This window comes from Callospermophilus lateralis, chromosome 4 (genome assembly GCF_048772815.1).
Source record: "Callospermophilus lateralis isolate mCalLat2 chromosome 4, mCalLat2.hap1, whole genome shotgun sequence".
Lineage (NCBI taxonomy): Eukaryota > Metazoa > Chordata > Mammalia > Rodentia > Sciuridae > Callospermophilus > Callospermophilus lateralis.
The window spans coordinates 159,120,772-159,144,158 of NC_135308.1; the positions used below are offsets into that span (position 1 = coordinate 159,120,772).

A 23,387-nucleotide genomic window follows, 5' to 3' on the forward strand; every position below is an offset into this window, starting at 1 on the left:
TTCACTCCTCCTAATTTTTGTAACATATTCCAAAGCTACAATAATCAAAACATTGTGGTACTGGCATAAGGACCATGGCTTAAAGACCAACAAATAGACCATGGAATAGATCAGAAAGTCCAGAAATAAATCGTCAAATGATTATAGACAAGATTATCAGGACCATTCAGTGTGGAGAGGACAGTCTCTTCAACATATAATGCTGGGGAATCATGCAAATTAAGGAAGTTGGGCCCTTTTTACATCACAGAAAAATCAGTAGGTTAAAGAGTAAAGTGTAAAATTTAAAACTATAAAAATCATAGGAAAAAAACAGGAGAAGAAGCTTGGTGAGGTCTGGGGATGTGTAACTCAGTGGTAAAGGGTTTATCTAGCATGTAGGAGGCTCTGGCTTCAATCCATCACCAGTGTGGGGAGAAAAATCTAATTGGCAATGATCTCTTAGATATAAAGGCAAAAATAGCCAAGTGAGATTATATCAGACTTCAAGACCTTGTGCATCAAAGCATATTATAGAATTAAAAGGCAGTATACTGGTGGTGCATACTTGTAATCCCAGTGACCCAGGAGCTGAGGGAGGAAGACTGTAAATCCCAGGCCAGCCTGGACAACTCAGAGATGCATTTCTCCAGCCTACCATTGGAGAAACCTTGCAAATCATACATCTGAGCCAGGTGCGGTGGTGCACACCTGTAATCCCAGTGGCTCAGGAGGCTGAAGCAGGAGGATCACAAGTTCAAAGCCAGTCTCAGCTTTTAGTGAGGCCCTAAGCAATTCAGTGAGACCCAGTCTCAAAAAAGGGATAGGGATGTAACTCAATGGTTAAGTGCCCTTGGGTTTAATTCCCAGTGGAAAAAAAAAAAAAAATTCTAGTAAGAGGTGAATATTCAAGATATATGTAATAAGGAACTTCTACAACTCAGTAGCAACAACAACAAAAAAATCAGTCTGCTGAGCATAGGGGCACATGCCTGTAAGCCCAGGGACTCAGTAGGCTGAGGCAGGAGGATCCCAATTCCAGGCCAGCCTCAGCAACTTAATGAGACCCTGTCAAAATAAAGAAATTTTTAAAGGGCCAGGGATGTAGCTCAGTGGTAAAGCACCCCTGGGTTCCATCCCTAGTGCTGTAAAGGCAAGGGAGGTGGGGAGACAAACCTGATTAAAAAAATGGGCAAAGAACTTGAATAGACATTTCTCCAGAAATGGTCAACAAGCATGTGAAATGATGCTTACTATTATGAATTATCAGAAAATTGCAAATCAAAATTACAGTGAGATGTCACCCCCACACCCATTATGATGGTTGCTATTTAAACAAAATCCGGCAAGTAACAGGAGCTGTTAGGGATGCAGAGCCTTGTGCACTGTTGGTACAGCTGCAAAAATGATACAGCTTCTATGGAAAATAGTATGGAGCTCCTCAGAAAATTAAAAACAGAACTACCATTATGATCAGCAGTTCCTCTTCTGAGTATAACTCCAAAAGGGTTGAAAGCAGGGTCTGGAAGTGATATTTGCATACCCTTCCTCATAGCATCATTGTGCACTCATGCCACAGAAGGCAAAGGCAAACTCAATATTCATCAGCAGATGAGTGGTTGTACAAAATGTGCTATCTCACACAATGGAATATTATTCAACCTTAAAAAGGAGGGAAATCCTGTTACATATTATAACATGGGTGAACCCCGAGGAAATAATGGTAATGGAAAGAGACCAGTCACAGAAAAAAGATGAGTATTGTATGATTCCACTTATGTAAAATATTTAGAGCCAGATGTGATGGCTCATACCTATAATCCTAGCAACTCAGGAGGCTGAGGCAGGAGGATCACAATTTCAAGGCCAGCCTCAACAATTGAGATAGATCCTATCTCAAAATAAAAACAAAGTCTGAGGATATAGCTCAGTGGTAGAGCATCCCTGGATTCAATCCCCAGTACCTGTGTGGAGGGGGGAATCCTTAGAGCAGTTAGAATCATAGAAAACAGAACAGTGCCTTGGGGGTGGGAGGACTTGAGAATTAGAGAATTTCACATTTGATAGATGAAAATATATTAGATATTTATTTCACCGCAATGTGAATATACTAATATTTAATAGTACTGAGCTGAACTGTACACTTACAGTGGTTAAATGATGCAGGGTTTGTTTTTATTTTCTTTAACCACAATAAAACTTGAAAGCATACATTGTAGACGACAAATAGGAGGATCATTGTTCATACTCCTCTTAGGGATATCTGGGAGGGGCAGTAAACACAAGGGTCCTGCAGCTTAGGCTTCCATGAGATTCACAGCAAAGCCACTGTGGTTGACAATTCTAACCCTGCCCTTCCTTTGAAGTCAGCAGAGCTGAGCTGTGTACTACCTCCATTTTCTCACTCCTGTCTCTCTCAAGGCAGAGCCATACAGTTCACAATTTATCTTACACTCTCTTGTGGACTCTCTCATGTGTGTCTTTTTTCCTTTTTCCTTTTTGTGAACCCAGGGCCTTACTCATACTAGGCAAGCACTTTACCTCTGAGCTTTATCTGAAGCCCCCTCATGTATGTGTCTTATCTGCCAAATGTAGAATAAATGTTGTCTTCTTCTACATTCTGTAACTTCCTTACCTCTATTTTATTTATTGTTATGTGGTGCTGAGGATGGAACCCAGTGCCTCACACATGTGAGGCAAGTGCTCTGCCACTGAGCCACAACCCCAGCCCTATCTAATACTTCTTAATGGTTAACATATTTAGGAATTTTTGTAAAGTGAGAATTGTTTTTGAATGTAATGAGAATTTTATAAATGCTAAACATAACAGTGAGTGAAATTGCTGAATAGTTGTGTTTCAAGGACATTTAAGCAATTTTGTTGATTTTTATAGTTATAATTTTCTTTCTGTATTTTGGACTTGAATTTTTTTGGGTCCCAAACATTTTCATAGACCCCTTATAAACTTATAAACTCTTGATATTAAGTAGAGTGACTGATGGAGAAAGTGCTTGTATTCACGCTTCTGCTGAGAACTCTTCTGTGACCCTGATTTGATCATTACACAGTGTCTGCTTATATTGAAACATCACACTGTGTCTCATAAACTTGTACAATTATTATGTTTCAGTTATACAAAATAAACAAACAAAAAAAGTCTTCTTTCCACTATTCCTAAAAAAAAAAAAAAAAAAACAAAAAAAAAACACAAAACTTATATGGCCAGCAGGACTCAAAAAAATCTAGCTCCTCCTACATATTTTTTTTTTTTTTTTTAATATTGGTACTAAGGATTGAACCCAGGGACACTTTACAACCTAGCTACACCCCAACCCTTTTATTTTTTATTTTGATACAGGGTCTTACTGAGTTGCCCTGTATCAGCTGGTTTGGAACTTGGAATCCTCCTGCCTCAGCCCTCCTGAGTCACTGGGATCAGAGGCGTGCATCACTGTCCCAGCTCCTTCAACCTTTTAAGGGTCCTCTTGTACCACACTCTCACACCCACATGTCCTAGCCTCCTGCTGTTCCCTCGTGTTCCTTGATTACCAAGCAACTGCTTTTCAGCCCAGCTGAAAAGTCACTCCTGAGTGGAGCCTACCCTAACCACCTCTATAAAGCGAGTCTCCCTCAGTAGTAATACCTGGCTCCCCAAGTGTGTATTTCCGTCTCCTATGACGATGCTGGCTCCCTGTGGACCAGAACCTTCTAACTATTGTATTTCCAGCACTTAGCACAAAATCTGACACAGCTATTATTAACACTTGTTGAACAAATGAAGAATTATATTAACACAAAATTTAAACATTCTTGTATTGTTGATATGAACTTTACATGGTCACATGAATTATTTGTTTAAAACTACCGAACTCTGTTTGCTAATAGTTCATTTAGGGTTTTTGCATTTGTCTTCACAAGTGAAGATTGGTCTTCAGTTTTATTTTTGTACCATCTTAGTCCAGATGGGGCTCAGGAATATATGTTAGCCTTCCGGAAGAAATTAAGAACCTTTTCCCTTATATCCTCATAAATTTTAAAACAGGTAACATTGAAATTATCTGTTCTATGAAAGTTTGGTAGAATTCACTCAGAAAAACATTGGTGATGTAGTTTCAGTGACTGGTTTTTTGAATAGCTTATAAATTTCTGCTGTGGGTGGTTCTCTAATTTTCTTGAGTTTATTTTGATAGTTTCTATTTTCCTTGATGATCATCCATTTTCTTCAGGTGTAGTCTTCAAGTTTATTGACATAAAGTTATGTGTAATTCTCATATAAAGTGAAAGCTCCTTTCTAAATTTAGTTGTATCCTCTTTCTCAGTTCTAATGTTCATTTATCACTTCTCTCTCTCTTTTTTTTATTGATCAGATTTCCTAAAAGATTATCTACTTTTGTTGTGTGTTAAAAACAAAAAGCAGCACATGCCTATAATCCCAAGTGGCTTGGGGAACTGAGGCAGGAGGATTGCAAGTTCAAAGCCAGCCTCACCAACTTAGTAAGACCCTGTCTCATAATACAAAAAAGGGCTGGGGATGTGGCTCAGTGGTTAAGTGATCCTGGGTTCAATCCCTGGTACCAAAAAAAAAACCCCAATAAATAAGAAACAGATGTTGGGGGCTGGGGTGGTTGTTGCTCAGTGGTAGAGTGCTTGTGTAACATGTGCAGGGCCCTGGGTTAGATCCCCAGGATTGCCAAACACCACCACCACCAGAGATGTTGGTTCTGTTGATCTAGGCTTGTCTTCTATTGTTGCTGTTATTACTTTGTATTTATACTTTCATCATTATTAATATCTTTTTTGGGTTTATGATTCTTTCTTAGATTTATTTTTTTCTGTACTGTGGATCCAACCCAGGTGTTTGAGCTTGCTAGGCAAGCACCCTGTCACTAAGCTACATCCCCAGCCCTCTTTTCCTAGTTTTTTGTTTTTAAAAGTACTAGGGATTAAACCCAGGGGTCCTCTACTACCGAGCTACCCCTGCCCTCAGCTCTTCTTATTCCTTGAGATAAAGTGTCGCTGAATTTCTGAGGCTGTCCTGGAACTTAGGGTCCTCATGCCTCAGTCTCCCAAGTTGCTGGGATTGCAAGGGTGCATCACTATGTCTGATTCTTCTTTCTAGATTTTTGAGTTAAATGTTCAGTTTGTTATTTAAAAGTTTTTTTTTCTAATAAAAATATTTTGAGTAATGATATGTAACCTCCAAAGGTGCCAGCTTTTTTTTTTTTTCTTTGTGCCGCTGGGGATTGAACCCAGGGCCTTGTGCATGAGACAAGTGCTCTACTAGCTGAGCTATATCCCCAGCCAAATGTGCCAGCTTTGAAAGGTAACATTCTTTAGAATGTATAAATTCTTGTTTTTTTGTTTTAAAAGGTAAATTGCTTTATTACTTTATATCTATGCTGTATAATAATAATAACTTTAAAACATTGTTTAATTGTTAATATAAAATACAGTAGAGTCCAATATGTCTGGAAACACAAGGAGAATAATGTATTTAGAATTTTTTAAAGAATATCTTTATTTATTTTTATGTAGTGCTGAGGATCGAACCCAGGACCTCACATGTACAAAACAAGTCCTCTACCACTTAGCTACATGTATTTAGTATTGTACTTGTTTAGTATTAAATTTAAACTGGATAAATCACCCTTTAAATTTAGAGGTATTGCACACACACACAAGTGTCTGTAGGTTGAAGAAAAAACATTTATCTCAAAATGTGTTTTTTTTGGCCTAGTGCAGTGGCGCACGCCTGTAATCCTAGCAACTAGGGAGGCTGAGGCAGGAGGATCGCGAATTCAAAGCCAGCCTCAGCAAAAGTGAGGCATAAGCAAATCAGTGAGACCCTGTTTCTTTTTTTTTTTTTTTTTAAATATTTATTTATTTATTTTTTAGTTTTTGGTGGACACGGACACAACATCTTTGTATGTGGTGCTAAGGATCGAACCCGGGCCGCACGCATGCCAGACGAGTGCGCTACCACTTGAGCCACATCCCCAGCCCCGAGACCCTGTTTCTAAATAAAATACAAAACAGGGCTAGGGCTAGGGGTGTGGCTCAGTGGTGGAGTGCCCCTGAGTTCAATCCCTGGCACCACCCCCCAAAAAGTGTTTTTTCTGTTTCCTGACTTTTTGTGCAGTTTGTCATTTAACATACAAGACAATACATTAAAACATTTGTTCTATAATTTCTACCTTGGGGAACGGAGACTTGGAAAATTCAGTTTCATGAAGAGATCATATTCATCACAAATTAAAACAAGGTGGCTGTATAGTCAGTCTCCATGCATTTTAACATATTGAGCATGCACTATGTTACGAAGGCTTTCTGTAACTCATCTGGAAGGTATTGGAAGGATAAAAATAGAGTAAATGTTCAGAATTTCCATCCTAGGAGTTTCCTGCTTTTGCCTACATCTCAACTGTCAGTCTAGGGCCTGTCTGTTCTGTTCAGTACTGTGCAGAGACAGTGGAAGCATTTTATACCACACATATCCAAGCTGCCAGATCGTCTAGGCGCTGGCCTCTGCCTGCCCTGAAACAGCGCCTTTCCTGTTCTTCTCAGAGTGGAAAAAGTGAAGGAGGGAGGTTGTAAAGACCCAGGAGCCAGGAAGACGAATGTGTGGGTTAGACAGCATTAGCCGATTTCTTTTCAAGGAAAGCAAAGGAAAGCCGGGTTTCCAGCGTCCTTTAGTTCCTTGCCTGCTGGCTTGCCAGCCTAGGTCACGTGGTAAAAGCACCATCAGGAAACCTACCTTTCCTGGCTTCTAAAGACAGGTGGGGTCTGGCAAGTCACAGGCCATTCTCGATGACTTTCTACCATTTTAGTTGTTTTGTTTTTTTAAGCCTCAAAACAGATAGAATGGATGGGAGTTTCTGGACAGTATGTGACTTTCATTCCTCTGAGTTACTTATAATTACACAGGACATTTCTTCCTGATCAGCCCAGCCTCCCCCCATCCTCTTTTTTGGTACTGAGGATCGAACCCAGGGGCACTTTACATAAACATTGAGCTACAACTCTAGTCCTTTCTGTTTTTGAGACAGGGTCTTGCCAAGTTGCTGAGGTTGGCCTCGAGCTTGTGATCTTCCTGCCTCAGCCTCCCCAGTTGCTGTGATTACAGACCTGAACCACTGTACCTGGCTAGCCCAGGCCTTTTAATAGAGGTCCCCGCAATTTATTCATTTATTTATTCACTTGCTATTTGGGGTTGGGTGTGGGGCCTCACAGAGCAATGAAAAAAGATGCAGTATATGCTCTCAGTTTACAGTCTACAGGGAAAGATCAACATTAAGCAGATATTTTTCACAAATACTAAATTGCAGCTATGACCACTGCTTTGAAGAAGTCGTAAAGGGTGTCATGGGAGTATTTAACAGGAAGGCCCAGTCTAGACGAGGAGGTTTAAGAAGCTTTCTTTCCCTGGGCAGTGACTGATTTTTGACATGGCCAGGATAAGGTGAATAGAAGTGCTACAACAAAAGAAGCCAAGTAGAGAGTTTGAGAGCCGAACTCTCGGATGTCCAGTGTGTACACTCTGTACCTGCTGAAACCGAGGCCCAGAGAAAGGAGCGGTTTCCCTTGACTAATGAAGTTCTACTTCCTGTCAGCTTCAGGGCTAGAGAGGCAAGCTCAGAGTGGGTTTCTTAGGTGGGTAGAAATCAAGATGCCTATGGGAGAAGAAGAGACTTTGGGGTGCTGGAAGCCAGGTAGGTTTTAATTTAGTGCCTAGTTTCTATCAGCTGCTGAGCTACTCCCTTAGGTGGGGGAAGGGATTAAAGATGACTCAGACCTGCCTTAGCCCAAAGGAACTCAAGTTTGCAGTGCTGTAGCATGGTTTTTATTTGGGTTTAGGGGAGGAGCCACCAAACTTGTACTCACACAAAACAATAAATGTCAAGTTCCGAACTGGGAAACCAGTCCCTGATCTGCAGCTGTCGGTTGTATGATTTGGGATGCCACTCTGAATTGCCACTCAGTTTATGCTTGGGCACACTCCCTTTCAGTCTTTTTCTGTGCCATTCAGGAGCTAGCTAGAAATCAGTTGTGCCCTGTATTTCACCTTAAGTTGCTTGTTTGGGTAAAGCTTTGTTTAAGCCCCCTTATAAAGAGGAGTTTGCCAGCCTATGCTTGCCCAAACATCTAGAGAATAACTAGCAAGGCAGCCAAGATAAAGAGGTAGGATCTGCAAGAATCGTTAGCAACCGAGCATATTTCTATAAACCAATAAAGGTTTTTCTATTTTGTTCATCTGTTACCCTTATGCTGTTGCCACTTTCACATGCAGTGTCTGTAGGCGGGAGTATGAGATAACAGCATTGCACAAATGAAAGCGAGTGGAAAAGGGCTGCTTCCCCTTTAAGGCAGCTTCAGCCCCAACTCCCTCCCCTTTCCTGATTGACAAACCTACCCGAAGTCACATGATCCGCCTCTATTTGAAGGTCACAAAAAGCTGCTTCCTTTAGAGACAGAGGGGGAGAGAGAGAGCAAGAGGGAGAGCGAGTGAGAGAGAGAGTTAGTTCAAGCCAAAATGGCCGACAGAGTCTCTGCTGGTTTCTGAATATTTAAAATACAAAAAAACAGATAGACAAAAAGAATTCATTTTTTGGACCTTTTTTCATTTCCATTTCTACCTTGTATGCCTCAATTTGCTGGATTTAAGCACTGCTGCACTTTATGAGGTTGGTAAATATTTTCAATTTTTTAAAACCAATTGATTTATATGGATCTTGTCTAACCGTTTTCACTAGTGCTGTTGCAAATCGACATTTGTCTAGCATGGAGACTGGCTTCAGACATTTCATGAATCTTTGTAAATCAGACCCGTGATGTACTTTTGGTTCGGCATTTTGGAAATGGAAAAGACTTGGTAAAATATTTAAAATTTGAAATGATTGAATTGAACTTTTAGCTTATATGTAGATTTTCATCATCCTTTCTTTCTTGCAAATAAGTAAAGCTTCAAGTAGTTGGAAATTTGATATTTAGAAAGAGGATTTTTTTAAAAAAAACACAGACCTCCCCCTCCCCCCTTAAATCTGCTGCAAAAATTTGCATAAATATAAATGGGTTTGCATTCTTTCGGCTGCTAAGGCCGACAAAGGATCTGGGAGGACAGCCCTAGAATGGAAAAGCCTTCTTCTTCTTCTTCTTCTTCTTCTTCTTTTTTTTTTAAACCGCGCCATCCTTCCTAGAGAGATGTAAAACGTAAAGCAAGACCTGATACGTTTTAAACCTCAGGTTGGGGGCGAGCGAACGCCAGGAGGTTTTGGGTTTGTAGATTCTTCAGCTTGAAAACCTCCCAGGCAATATGTGGCTCACCCTCTCTGCGCGCGCTCGCTTGCACTGGGTCTCTGTGTGTGTGTGCTCAAATGTGCAGCCAGATGCGCTTTTATTTTGATCATGGTTTCAACCAAATGGTAGGACTATCTTGTAAACATAATATCTTAAAGATATAAACAGCTGTTCACTCTGATTAAGAATTGTTTCTTTTCCAATTCTACCTCTAGATTGGCCTCCATTCCCCACGAAATCAAATTGTCATTTAATTTGGTACAAATGAATAACTAGGCTTTTTAGCACAAATTCAGGGTGTACGTGTGTGTTTGCTGGTTTCGGCCATGTATCCATTGTGAAGTGGTCATTTAGGGTCACATAAATAAGCAGCCGTGTGATTGCTAGTAACCCCTGAAACTGTGCAGTGCCTCAAGTTAAATTCCATTACTCCTAATGCAGGATTCTGGAAGCCTGTAAGCAGGGAGGAAAGAAAGCTGAAAACTTGCTTTCTCAGAGCCACCTCCCCCTATCATTGTGAGGGTGTGATGTAATGGTTCCCGGTCTGGTGGGCTGAAAGGGCTGTAGTTTGTGATGTGGCGGGTAAACTGCCCCCACCCGGGTAGATCACCCCACCCCCTCCGCACATCCCTGGCTCTGAGAAGCCTTGTTTTCTTTTCTCTTTTTTTCCTTAATTTGTATCCTCCTGATTTATGCCTTGGTATATTGGCATGAGAAAGAGACTGTTCTTCTAAATCTGTTACAAAGTATAGTTTAGAAAAGGCATTTAAAATATGCAAATGGATTGAATTGTCATATCTCCATCATTAAATATGTAGGCTTGGATTAAAGCTAATTAAGCATAAATGGAATAATTTTGATCAGAAGGGAGCAGTGTTTTTTGTTGTTTCCTTTTTAATTAATCTAATTATGAGATACTTGCTGGGTCTGAAAGTGTTAAAAAAAATAAAATGGGAAAAATGCTGGACCATTTTGAAAATTTGACAGTCTGGAAGAGGGTGTGTAGTGCTTTCAAAAAGCTTTATTCACTGTTAAAATGGATTGGCCTCTTGTGCTGAAAATGGCCTGTTTCTTTGGGCCAATTGTGTGTAGATGAAGGGACTTTCACGCTAATTTAACCGAAAGACTTTCCATTTGAATAATAAAGATAATTAAAGTCCTCTGTCTCTAAAGAGCAAGTATTTTATTATTTTTTTAAAAAGTAATGTTGTTGTATTAGTAATGGTTATAGTAGAGAAGTGATGGTTTAGATTCAATGTAAATTTTTTGCTGATATAAATTCAGCTTTTGTGTTCAGAGGGATTGGAAACATGACATTAAAGAGGTAGCTCAATTTTTCTCTTTAATTTATTTTTACAGTTGGAATTTAAAGAAAAAGGAATTACCTTAGTGGTGGGGAGTGTTGCATTGAGGTGGGCCCGAGGAAAATTAGAGCTCTGATTTTTGTTGTTTTCTGAAAATGAAAGCAATTATTTGGGGCTTTACTTGTTGGATGATTCATTTTACACCCATTTCCTAAGTTGGCCTCACTGAAGAAAAGAGGAAAACCTCAGCTTTCCGTGTTTCGCCCTTAGCTTGTTCTTGGACTGTGTGAACATGTGAATGGCAGGTTGATTCAGCTTGCAGAGCCGAGGAACCAGAGAGGGTGCCTGCTTTCCTGCAGAAAAGGGAAGGGTAGCCACTAGCAGAAGGCCATCTCATTCATTGGCTTTTTTTTTTTTTTTTTAATTTAAATAAATGTTTTTTCCCCCTGAGATAGTTGAAAGATAGTTGAAAGGTGAAATAAATAAGGCCTGGTCTCACTGGTAGGCATGATGGCTTTGGTGAGTTTTAGAAGCTCAGCTGCCATTTTGAATCTGAGTTCCTGCAAAGCCAGTCCTTGTGGCTCACCAAATCGGTGGACATTCAGAGCAAACGAAAATAGGTAATACGTCCTGTGTATAAATGGATATTATTCAGTTTGTGCCTTTTTTTGAAGGTTTTCTGTGGGTACTATGAATTGAAGCTTTAAAAACTTAAAAGATGTGCTTGATGTTATGAAGAGCACGACCCAGAGGTATTCAAACTTGCATGTTGTGGTTTTACTTTTTATTTATTTTTAATCTATTTATTTTTTATTTTTTTGGTACTGAATTGAACCTAAGGGTGATTTACTACTAAACTACATCCATAGTCCATTTTACTGTTTTATTTTGAGACAGGGTCTTGCTAAGTTGCTGAGACTGGTCTGGAACTTGCCATTCTCCTGCCTCAGCCTCCCTAGTTGCTGGAATTATAGGTGTGCACCATGGCTCCCAATTGTGGTTTTACTTTTTAAAAATCAAAGGAAGTTCGTTCGTTCGTTCCTTCCTTCCTTCCTCCTCCTCCTCCTCCTCCTCCTCCTCCTCCTCCTCCTCCTCCTCCTCTTTTTTTTTTTTTTTTTGTGTGTGTGTGTTGTGCTAAGATTGAACTCGGGGCCTGTGCATGCTAGGTAAGCACTCTATCACTGAGCCATCTCTCAGCCCCCAGAGGAGGTTTCTTACTGGAGAAAGTAAATGTGATCCTTACTAAACTTCCTTCCCCCAATCTGAATTTATGCTGACTCTACTTGTGATTTATAATGCTGTCATTATCCACAACACTGCTGTGTTTTAGAAAGAAATGCCCCAGGCTTATCACTGAAATGTCACAAAAACTGATAGTGTTTATCAAAATTGGTATCTTTAGGGCTGGGATATATAGCTCAGTTGGTAGAGTGCTTGCCTCGCATGCACAAGGAAGGCCCTGGGTTCAATCCCCAGCACCACCAAAACAAAAAAATTGGTGTCTTTAGCCTGGTGAGGTGGTACCCTCCTGTAATACCAGCAGCTCAGGAGGCTGAGGCAGGAAGATCACCAGTTGGAGGTCAGCTTCTGCAGTTCAGCAAGACCTTGTCTCAAATTCTAAAAACTAATTTTAAAAAAAGAACTAGGGCTATAGCTCTGTGGTAGAATACCCCTGGGCACAGTCCCCAGCCCCACCAAAAAAAAAAAAAAAAAAAAGAAGGAGGAGGAGAGGGGGGGTAATAAAAATGGTATCTTAATTCTAAAGTGTTTTTCAGGCCTTCCATCTGGTTCCCAGAAAGTATTGGCATCTTTGATCCATGGTGTGAACCCAACTCTGTTGTTGAACTTTGAATGGCCATTTATTATTTGCTTTTGCCACTAGGACAGTCTTTAAAAATAAACTACTAAAATTTGGAATAGAGACTTTGGTAGCTTCTCCAGCTCTTCAACCATTTCAGAGACCCTGCAGGAATGATAGGTGATGCTGAGACCTTCTGGTCCTGCGGGTCAGGCCTAGTAGTTAGAAGAGATATGGGGTGACTCTCACCCTACACAGCTGTTCCATGACTGAAAGGTTTGGGGGAATTTAACTTTTATAACTCTGATCATATAATCATTGATGTCTGCAATTTACCTGGCTTGAGGTGTGACACAAGTGAATGTACTTTGTCCCTCTCCTTAAGGAATATCAGTCTAAAAAGTTGTTACAAACAGGTCATCTCAACTTGGTGTTATGTATGCAATATTAAGAATAAGTGCCAGGGTTCAGAAGTATCCTGAGTATCTTTGTTGGGAGAGCTGATATTTAAAGAAGTCAGATAATTACTCTTACTAATTTTGAGTCATCATTTAAGTATAATATTTTTTTTATTTGGAACTTGTGATTGTAAGATGGGGTTTCTGACCATTGGGGACCTACAGCTATCCCACCCTGAATGCATCTGATCTTGTCTGATTAGAGAGGAGGCAGCATTTGCTAATTGCTTCCTACTACAGTATTGTTTATGGGTTTATACTAATCCCGCTTCCTTCACCTGCTTCTTGAGATTAAGACTGGTGGCAGAGTGGGGTGAGGTGAATTGAAGCCACTTAGCTTGAAAAGGGATTTAATCCATGAGAGTGATGTCTTAATATGGTCTCTCTTCCTTCCTTTGTATATTCATTCAGCAGTCATTTATTATACCCTGATGTAGGTGCTGAGGGATCTAAGAGTTAATTTGGTCAGACCATAATTCTGGATGCTACTTGGTACATGTGGAAATACTTGCCAACTAGAAACTGTGTAACTTACTGGTTTTGAGTTTTGACTTGGTTAACACTATAGTTCTCTTTACTAATAATCCTAGAGAGTGAGTGGTTATTTTTGCTTCTAGTTGCTTCCAGGAATGCTTAACCAGTGAGCCACATCCCCAGCCCTGTTAGGTTTTTTTTTTGAGACAAGGTCTCACTAGGTTTCTTAGGTCCTCACTAAGTTGCTAAGGTTGGCTTTGAACTTGTGATCCTCCTGCCTCAGCCTCCTAAATCTCTGGGATTACAGGTGTGCACTACCATGCCTGACTATCCTTATTTTCTTTAGCTCCTTCTTCAAAATTAACTTTTGAATTATCCCTGAGAATGTTGTAGCCCAAAGTTGCCTGCCTTGCTAACTCTGTCACATCCCTCAGTTTTCCGTTTTTAATACCCCTTAATTGTATCCCATCTGAAATTATACTACTTGTGTAGTGGGCATTTCTTCCACAGAACTATAAGCTTACCTGAGAAGAGACACCTTCCCTCCTTCCCTGTCTTGCACACTGTTCTGTTCCCAGAACCTAGACCAGGGCTTGGCAGGAGTAGGTGCTCAATAAAAATGTATTTGAGTTAGACTTGAGTTTAAGGTCACCAGGACTAACTGTGTGGTAATAGGCCTCTGTTTCTTCATCTGTAAAATGAGGACAGCATACTGTTGTGAAGCACAAAGGAAATGCTGTACGTAAGGACTGGGCACTTAGCTTATTAGTTGCTTAGTAAATGTTTCCTTCCCCTTTGCAATGTCTGCTTTTGTTGATAACCGAGAAAGGCTTTTATGGCCCACAGAATGCCTCGGTTCTTACTCATGGCCACCAGGATCATGAAGCTGTGCAGAAATCGTGCAGAACTCTCGCCTGGACAAGGACAGTACCAGCGCCGAGTCTTTTCTTTTTATTGAAGTTTTTTCCTATGTTCTTTTAGTCTAATGTTGAGTTGATCCACGTTTGCTTGGCTTCTTTTCATAGGTTCTGTTTTGCATCAGAAGTCTCTTAGGAGTTTCACATGAATTTTTCTTAGAGTTACAGGGCAAAGGAGAGCATGGAATTTAGTATTCCCCTTCATTTTGATTATCTTAAGTTTACACATGTAAATTCTACTTTTTTAACCAAATTATTACTAGTTTTGCTTTAAAAGACAGAAAAACCAAAATTTAGGTCAATTGCTCACTTTATACAATGCTGTCGAATTAATATAGATGGCACAGAAATGGCTTTCATCCATTGACCTTGAAAAAAGTTTTTTTTAACCTACAAAGTTAAAATCTGTTTAGCCACTCATTCAGCAAGTAATTATTGAGTACCCATTACATGCCAGGTATTGAGGTAAGTGCTAGCATAGAAGTAGTGTGAAAATTTTCTCCAGGCATCATTGCTGAATTAGAATATAAATGTGGGGAGGCTAGTTGATGCTCAGGTGTTAGGTGATTACAAAGGAAGGACACCCAGCCCAAGTAGAGGTGACAGCTTATACAAAGGTCCTGCAGCAGGAGTGGCTGCTGGCATAACTGCACATAGAATATGTGGAAGTTGTCAAAGTATGTGCTTAAGAGAAGAATGATCTGGTAAGTGAGGTGAGGCTGAAAAGCTAAGCCTTGGTTCATTGAGGAAGTGTCTCTTAAGTTGTTTTGGAAAATCTTTATCTTGAAAATAGGTTGGAGGGTTCTGAGCAGGAATGTCACTTGTTTGAATGGGGTTTTTGGGAATGGCTGGAAGTTGAGTATAGGTCCAGATGATATTACAGTACTCTCAGGTATCAGTGGTGGCTTGAACTGACAGCATTGTTGGGAAGAAATGGATGATTTCCAAGGGCACTGAGGAAGACTTTATAGGACCCAGTCACTGCAGCGAGGAGGTAGGCTTGAGGAAATGAAAAATGACACCTCTGGCCTGGCTGCTGTGGGGAGAAGCGTAGTTTCAGCCACTGAGTTAGAGCCCACGTTGACAAAGACAGCTGTGGGGTTGAGACCAGGAGTTCATATTTGGAATTGGAGTTCATCTTGGCATGTTCAAATGAAGGTCTGGAATAATTAGAGGTTTGGTCTGGGATAAAGATTAAAGAGGGGCTGGGGATGCAGCTCAGTTGTAGAGCACTTGCCTAGCAGTGTGAGGCACTGGGTTCAATCCTCAATACCACATAAAAATAAATAAAATAATAGTGTAGTGTCTATCTACAATGAAAAAATTTAAAAAATGATTTGAGAATCATCAGTAATTCCAGTTTAATCAAGGTTTTGCTTTTTAAGTTGACTTCCTTGGTAAGCTGTCCAAAGATGACATACCCACAATAGACAGTGCAAGATGCTGTTCCGTGCTGTTAAGGGGACGCTGTTTTTTAGGGAATATAAGGCTGTATCTTCTTGTTACTACAACGGTGGTTATTAGAAATACCACAGGTGTTTGAGGGAGGAGAAACATTGATTTAAGCTATGTCCATCTGGTCATGGGAGGCTTTATGAAGAACTGGTATTGAGCTGAGTAATGATTGGACTCCAAGGGCGGGCCACTGGAGCTTGAAGCAGGTGGAGGAGGGCTATAGACGTGGTATGTCCAGCAGGATGGGTTGGAGACTGGGATTGGGAGGAGTTGGAATGACTGCTGAGTAGTTTGTCATTTTGGTAGATCATGGGGACCTGTTGAAGGTTTGGTGGCAGTGTGAGCAAAGTGGTATTTTGGGACAACTGATATGTCTATGGGACAGAGAGGGACAGGCTAGGGAGTGAGGGCCAATTTAGAATTGAGTGAGGTGGACAGCAAAGGCATTTAGGAAAGGGCCTGCTAGAAGACTGGACTAGAAAAGGGGCCAGTTCTCAAAGTGAGTGCTGGGAGTCTTCAACAGAAATGGAGAGGATGAATTCCACCCCAGGTGCACAGAGCTGTTGGGGACTTCCAGATGGAACCATTCAGCAGACAGTTGGCAGTGTGGAGCTGTAGCTTGAGAAAGGGGTCAGAAGAGAAGATAAAGAATTGGAAGGCATCTACAAAGAAGTGTTAGAGAAGCCAAAGAGTGGATGAGGTCACTGTGAATTGAAAGGAATAGAAAAGAGAACTGAGATGGGAAGAGAAAGAGGACCTGGGAAAGGATTAAAAGAAGGGTGGGTCTGTGGGAGAGCAGTCAGGTATTGAGGATGAGGGGAGGGCTTCCAGTCTCAGGTGTGGTCGGCACTTTCTGATACTGCACCAGAAGAAGAATATTTGTCTACAGCACTGTTCCCAAACCTGGTGTTAGGATGTGTTCCAGTAGGGAAAGTTTGGAAATTGTTAGATTACACCTGCACTGTCCAGTAGAAATAGAAAGCAGGCCAACTGTTACCTTAAAATTTCTAGGACTCATATTAAGAAGGAAGAAACAAAGTAATTTTAATTGTGTATATATTATTTAACCCAGTATATATAAAATATCAGTCCAACATGTAATTGATTTAAAACTATTTGATATTTGATGTTCTTTTTTTCACAGTAAGTTTTCAAAATCTGTTGTGTATTTTTGAGTTTCAACACATTTTAGTTTGAACATAAATTTTTCATAGTAATCACTTGATCTATACTTAGAGTTCATAAAATTTACTAGTTTGTGGAAGGAACTGGGAATTGAACCCAGGGGCACTGAGCTACATTACATCCCCGATCCTTTGAAACAAGGTCTTGCTAAGTTGCTGAGAGTGGCCCAAAACTTGGAATCCTCCCAAATCTCTGGGATTACAGGTGTGCCACCAACAAAATTCACTACTGTTTCGTGAAAAAATAAATTCCCACACCCAAGTTTTATCAGATAGTCAAAAGTATTCTAGCAATGCAAGTAACTTGTCAGTTTTTATATTTAAATTAATTAAAATATAATTAAAATTCAGTTTGATTGGCACTAGCCACACATGGCTACCATAGTAGACACCACAGTGGACAGCTCAGGGTTATATGAAGTAGAGAGTCTACTCCAGCCAGCATGGGTTCTGAAAATACCCACAATGATTTCATACCATCACAAAGCTTTCAACAAAAAGAGTGTTACTCTGAACACTGTTGGCTTAGTGGGATTTTAGAATTGAAAGTATGATGTCCCTAATGTTGCATGTAAGGAGACAGACTTTTTACAAAAGTACATGGATTTCAAAATTTAAAATACTGTTTTAGCTAAGGTCAGCAGAATGGTACATTGGTAGAAAGTCCTAAACACACAGTTTGTGTCATTTTTCTGAAATTGTAGGTGTTTAGGTCTGGGGTTGTGGCTCAGCAGTAGAGCACTCGCCTAGCACGTGCGAGGCCCTGGGTTCCATCCTCAGCACCACATAGAAATAAATAAATAAAATAAAGGTATTGTGTCCAACTACAACTAAAAAATTAAAAATTAATAAAGAAAGAAGTGCTTGGTGTGGAGGCCTACATTTAAAAACACACTCAGTGGGAGGGGTGGGAGTTTCTTTTGACCTCGGTGAGATGGTGGGTGCGTGTGGGAGGGGAATGTGAAATGAGGATCCATGTGGGTTTTTTTTTTTTTTTTGGAACTTTCAAGTCTGCAGTCCCAGCCCCTGGTGTGTGGTGACATGTGAGGGAAAGGAACCACAGGGCTGGTTAGGTAATGCTTCTCCCTCACCTCTGCTTGGCAGTGTGTAAGCATTTTTGTATTATTTGCCCACCAGGCTCAGTGGAACCAATATTTACTGAATATGGGTGGATTTTATTTGTTTATAAAGTGCAGGTTTGAAGACTTTAATATTCTCATTGATTTCATAGCTGCTTTATAGCCGTTAACTGAGTAGACCTTCTAAGTAGTAACCAGTAAAGACAGAAATGACTTAGAATTCTCCTTGGAACCAACCTTATTCACTCTGGAGAGTAAGCATTGTTTTTGGTTACTGCAGTTCTCATTTCAGCTGACATAGAGGAGCTTATTTTTCTGTGAAGTACCCTGTAAGAGTTTGAGTGTCAGCTATTTTGCCCTGGTTTGGTTTTTAAATGTTACTTAATATATTTCTTTCTTTCTTTATTTTTTTTTAGGGGGAGGGAGTACTGGGAATTGAACTCTGGGGCACTCAACCACTGAGCCACATGCCCAGACCTTTTTTTAAATTTTATTTAGAAACAAGGTCTCACTAAGTTGCTGAGGCTGGATTTGAACTCTGAATTCTCCTTCCTCAGCCTCCTGAGCCACTGGGATTACAGGTGTGCATCACTGCACCTGATTCCTTTTTTTTCTTTAGACAGGGTCATGTTATGTTGCCCAGGCTGACCTCAAGCTATCTTCATGCCTCAGCCTCCCAAGTGCTAGTTCTGCAAACTGCACCACCACTCTGTGGGTTGTTTATTTTTTAAATCGGTATGGAAAGTAATGCCTTTGTAAAAACCAGACTGTGGTTGTGGCTTAATAAATGCTCTTTAATGCCTTAATAAGACTGGTCCTTCCCAGGAGTCCAGGGCAGCAAGGCTATGGTCAGTGGTTGTCTTTGGGTGCCATTGTTTCTTTTACTCCCTTGCTTACAAGAAATAATAGCTGTACTTTTTAATGCCAAGAAGTTCCTGTTTATAAGCTGAAGTTGGATAATTTGGTAGCTTAGAACAGGCGCTTTCAAACCTTTTGATTGGATCCACTTGTAGGAAACACAATTTGCATTGACACTGTGTACATGAATGTATACACTGAAGCAAAAGTATTTACTCTGGGACTATATGTAATGTGTTCAGATACACATTTAAATCTATTTTAAAACAATTTTCTTTGTAGTTGTAGATTCGCAGAATGCCTTTATTTTTATGTGGTGTTAAGGATCGAATACAGTGCCTCACACAAGCTAGGCAAGCCCTCTGCCCCAGCCCTAGCCCCCTTAAATCCATTTTGTAAAATACAAAACAGAACCCCCAAAACCTGATCCCAACCTGCTAAATTGGTTTAATGATCCACTAAGTGTTCTCTTGCTGTTGTTTGAAAAGTGTTAGAGGAAACCACTAAAACAGATGACTGTATTCCAGGATATGATTCCCATTTTTGCTGTTCTAGAGAATCAAATTTATCAGTCTCTTCAGTTATCATGCCAACTAAATTCATAAGTGACTTTTTTTAAAAAAAAGATGCTTATTTGTTACTTTAACATGCGGGAGATGGATACTCTTGGTGATCAGAATGCTGTCTTCCCTGTCCAGGACAGGGACATTCTGATCAAAAGAAACTGGCTATCTATATAGAGAAATGGATATTTGCACTTATCTGCGTGTATGTTTATGCTAAGAAATGAAAATGTGTACAGTTAGTCCTCTGGAACCATGGGTTCTGCTTTTGTGGATTCAATAATCATGGATCAAAATATTCTGGGAAAACAATTGTGTCTGAACCAAACATGTAATCTAGAAATGATTTACAGTATATGGGAGGGTATGCATAGGTTATGTGCAAAAATATGTTGTTTTATAATGAGTAACTCTTGAGCATCCATCGATTTTGGTATCTGAGGGGGATCCTGTAACCAGTATCCCTTGGATACTGAGATTTTAAAGACAGTTAAGTAGAAAACATCTTTTTTTTGGGGGGGGGTGGAGGGGATTGGGGATTGAATTCAGGGGCACTTGACCATGAGCCACATCTCAAACCCATGTTTGTATTTTATTTAGAGACAGGGCTCACTGAGTTGCTTAGTGCCTCACCATTGCTGAGCCTAGCTTTGAGAAAACATCTTTTTAACTGTACCAGATTATGTATTCTTTTGGAAAACACTGCCATGCTCTTTTTTTTTTTTTTTTTTTTTTGAAGAGGGCAACCTTGCCTCCTTACTTTCCTTTGTTTCACGAAGATTCGTCTCTCGGCTCTTGATACGTTCTGTCTTCAGACACATTCAGTATTTTTTATTAGTTCAGTGTTTCCCACTATGTGTTGGGGATACTAACAGGTTTATTTCTCTTCAAAAGAAAAAAGATGCCTCTCCCAATCAAACTGAATTAAACTGGCCTTTGCTTGCCACAGGACTTCTATTTATTTATCATCATTATAATTAATTTTTTGGTGCTGGGAATTGAACCCAGGGTATTTATCCCTCAGCCCTTTTTAATTTTTTGTGTCAGGGTCTCACTAAGTTGCCCAGGCTGATCTTGAACTTGTCATCTTTCTGCCTTCATTGTCTTCTGCCTGCACTGTCACACCAGACTGCCAGAGGAATTCTTAAAAAAGAGTGTTTGAGATAATGATTTGCATTGGAGCCAGTTGTGTGGACTTGCCTATAATCACAGCTGCTTGGGAGGCTGATGTAGGAGGATCACAGGTTCAAGGTCAGCCTGAGACCCTGTCTGAAAGGGGGAAAGGGTGCCGAAGATGTTGCTTAGTGGTAGAGTGCCCTTGGTTTCAACAGTACTGGTGCAGAGTGGGGTGGGTAATGTGCACTGTGAAATCTTAAGGGATGAGTATTTAAATTTTTTTCTTAAAATATCAAGTTTTTTTGCTTTATTTTTTTAGTCTTAGTTTGCTAGCGTGTATGATTAGCTTTTCATTTCAATTATTCCTTTCTAAAACTACTTCCTAATCAAGCAAGCTGGATTTGGATGTTTCCTGAGTCTTCTCACTTTCATGATGTGGTTTCTAGACTTAGGTGTCAGGGAACTGGAACATTGAAACAGCAGTATTGGAATATAACATGAGTTACCAGTTTTAAATTTGCCAAGTAAAGGATTTTTAAAACCCACGGTTTATTACTGTCATTTGGAAGAAAAAAAAACATTTTAACAAAAATGGAAAGGGGATAATCTCAGAATAAGAGAGACATCTCATTAAATTGAATATTGCTTTATGAAAACCATTACTTTTTTACTTTCTTCCTTCCATCTATCAGTGCAGGTACTAAAGTTCAGCATTTGGGAACCACTTTCTAATTACACATTCTCTCAGTATGTATTACAATTAACCATGTGCTTGCTGGTTTTATTTATTGCCTCGCTCATAGGTTCACTTACTTCAAGTTCTGAGACTGCTTCCATCATTCTGGTTCACTAACTACAATAATGGTAGTTTCATTGAGTCACACTTTAAGAAAAAAATTACCTTCATGCTGGACTCAGTGGCACACCCATAATCCAGCTACACAGGAGGCTGAGGCAGGAGGATCTCAAGTTTGAGGCCAGCTCCAGCAATGTAGCAAGACTGTCTCCAAATAAAAAAGGGCTGGGGATGTGGTTCAGTGGTACAGTGAAACCCTTAGTTTCAATCCCCAGTCCAAAAAAAATTTTTTTTTTTTTTTTTAATTCTAATGTACTATGAGCAGACAACCAGTCCACATTAGTGTTAAGGGGTGAGGAAGATGTGGGGAGGAACAACTCCATTAGGTACTGAGTAGTGTAGAATCTAGAATAATAAAGTCGAAGTGTATGGTCATGATGATTATGTAAAAGTGGCAAGTAGGTCACAAAATGACTATTGCTTATATATATTTTAGCCATCTATTTGCAAGTTATGAATAATGTCCATGACAGATTTAAAATTTTTCCATTATATTTATTTTAATTTTTATGTTTATCTTCCACTTGCATTTTGAATGACAGGGACCTTAAATATGGCAGCCCCACCTCAAATGCCCCCTCACTTCTCCGAGAGAAGAAAGTGCTTTTCTTAGATGCAACTTATGCCTGTGATCAAGGGGACCATAGCCAGCAGTTCACTGGCCTGCCCTGCCATGATAATGCTATCAGCTGGTGGGGATTGCCACCCCACAAGCCTTAGATTCCTTGTCAGAGTCTTGGGGCATAGAGAGGAGAAGAGGAGAGGGTTAGGATTGGCTGTGTCTTGAGCTTGAACTTGGAATAATCTAAATCCTATATCATTGGAAGTGCGTGTTTAAATTTCATGAGTATTTATTGACCATACAAAAATTATGTCAGCACTATACAGTGCTGGAAATACAAGGGTAAATAAGAGCCACCTTTTACCTTTGGAACCTAACTAATGATGTGAATGGACAGCCACAGGGAGGTTGCAGGTAACAGGCAATGGAAAGAGGCCTGGGGGATAGGGTAGCCTCTCACAGCGAGAGAACATTTGAGCCAGGCCTTCAAGAATGAAGAGGAGCTGCTTGGGGGATGGTAAGTAGCCTGGGTTGGGTGGCTAAGAACTGAGGTGCTGAAGTTGGGACCCTGGTGCTCTCAGGTCAGCCCAGTTAGGAGGTCACGTGGCCTGTGTGCCTCAGCTTTCTCTTTGGCAAAATGAGAAGAACGAATACTAGTACCTACTTCGGAGAGTTGTTCTGGGGGCTAAGTGAGCATTTGTTGTAAGTGCTCAGCACATTGCTCAGGTTGGTGTTCCCTACCGCTGTCATCACTGTTGTTGGCGTTTCAGGCCGAGGGAGGTAGCATCCGCAGAGGCAGGGAGTCCGGAAGCCCTGGGAGAGGCTGAGGACGGTGGGCTGGTGGTGTGCGAGTGTGGGCATCTGAGGGAGAGTGGAGGGTAGTTTGGAGTTGTATTTTGATGGGTTTGTGTTCTAAGAAATTTGGATTTTATCTCATAGAAAGCAATTTTTTAAAGCCAGCTTGCCATATTGATGTCCATGCTGAGAAAGTGGTGACTGAAAAGCAGAGGGCAGGAAGACCAGCAGGGGACCGACTGAAGGACAGAAGTAGGCAGTGGCAAGAAAGAGGAAAAGACTAGATTCCCGAGACACTTGAATTGGAATATGATGAGTAGGGGAGGAGGTGTGGCTCCCCAGGCCTGGTGAAGGGACCGTGCCCTGAACTGGGGAGGAAGTTCAGCGGGTGGAGCTGGTGTTAGAGTGCGCGCTGGGTGAGCCAGGCAGGGGGAGGTTGGAAGGTGGAACATTTTGGTCTGCCACATAGTTCCTACAGCAGGGCAAGCAGGAGGAAGGGGCTGGAGCTCAGGAGAGGATAGGAGCTGTCAGTTTACACAGAGCAGCGGTGGGTAGGGATCAAGGGTGGTACAGGAGGGGCTTAGGGAAGTTCTGGAAGACGTCTGGGCCAGGGCCCCAGGGGTCAGCCAAGATAAGCCCTGGATGTTGGCAGTTGATGTGGCCTGATGTGGCATTAGGGTCCAGCAGCCCCCAGA

At 40.7% G+C, this 23,387-nt stretch overlaps 1 protein-coding gene across 5 annotated transcripts in view; it reads left to right on the plus strand.

The window, feature by feature from the left end:
• The window catches only part of Tnrc6b (trinucleotide repeat containing adaptor 6B), a 239,038-nt gene that overhangs the window by 106,354 nt on the left and 109,297 nt on the right, over positions 1-23,387 (plus strand). The window contains exon 1 of one of the 5 annotated variants that reach the window (XM_076855197.2): positions 8,462-8,660. The exons of the other annotated variants lie outside the window; for them this stretch is intronic. Coding sequence (XP_076711312.2) covers positions 8,656-8,660 — 5 coding nt within the window. The 5' untranslated portion in view covers positions 8,462-8,655. Of the gene's footprint in view, positions 1-8,461; positions 8,661-23,387 lie in introns of those variants that run through there. 5 annotated transcript variants of the gene reach the window in all.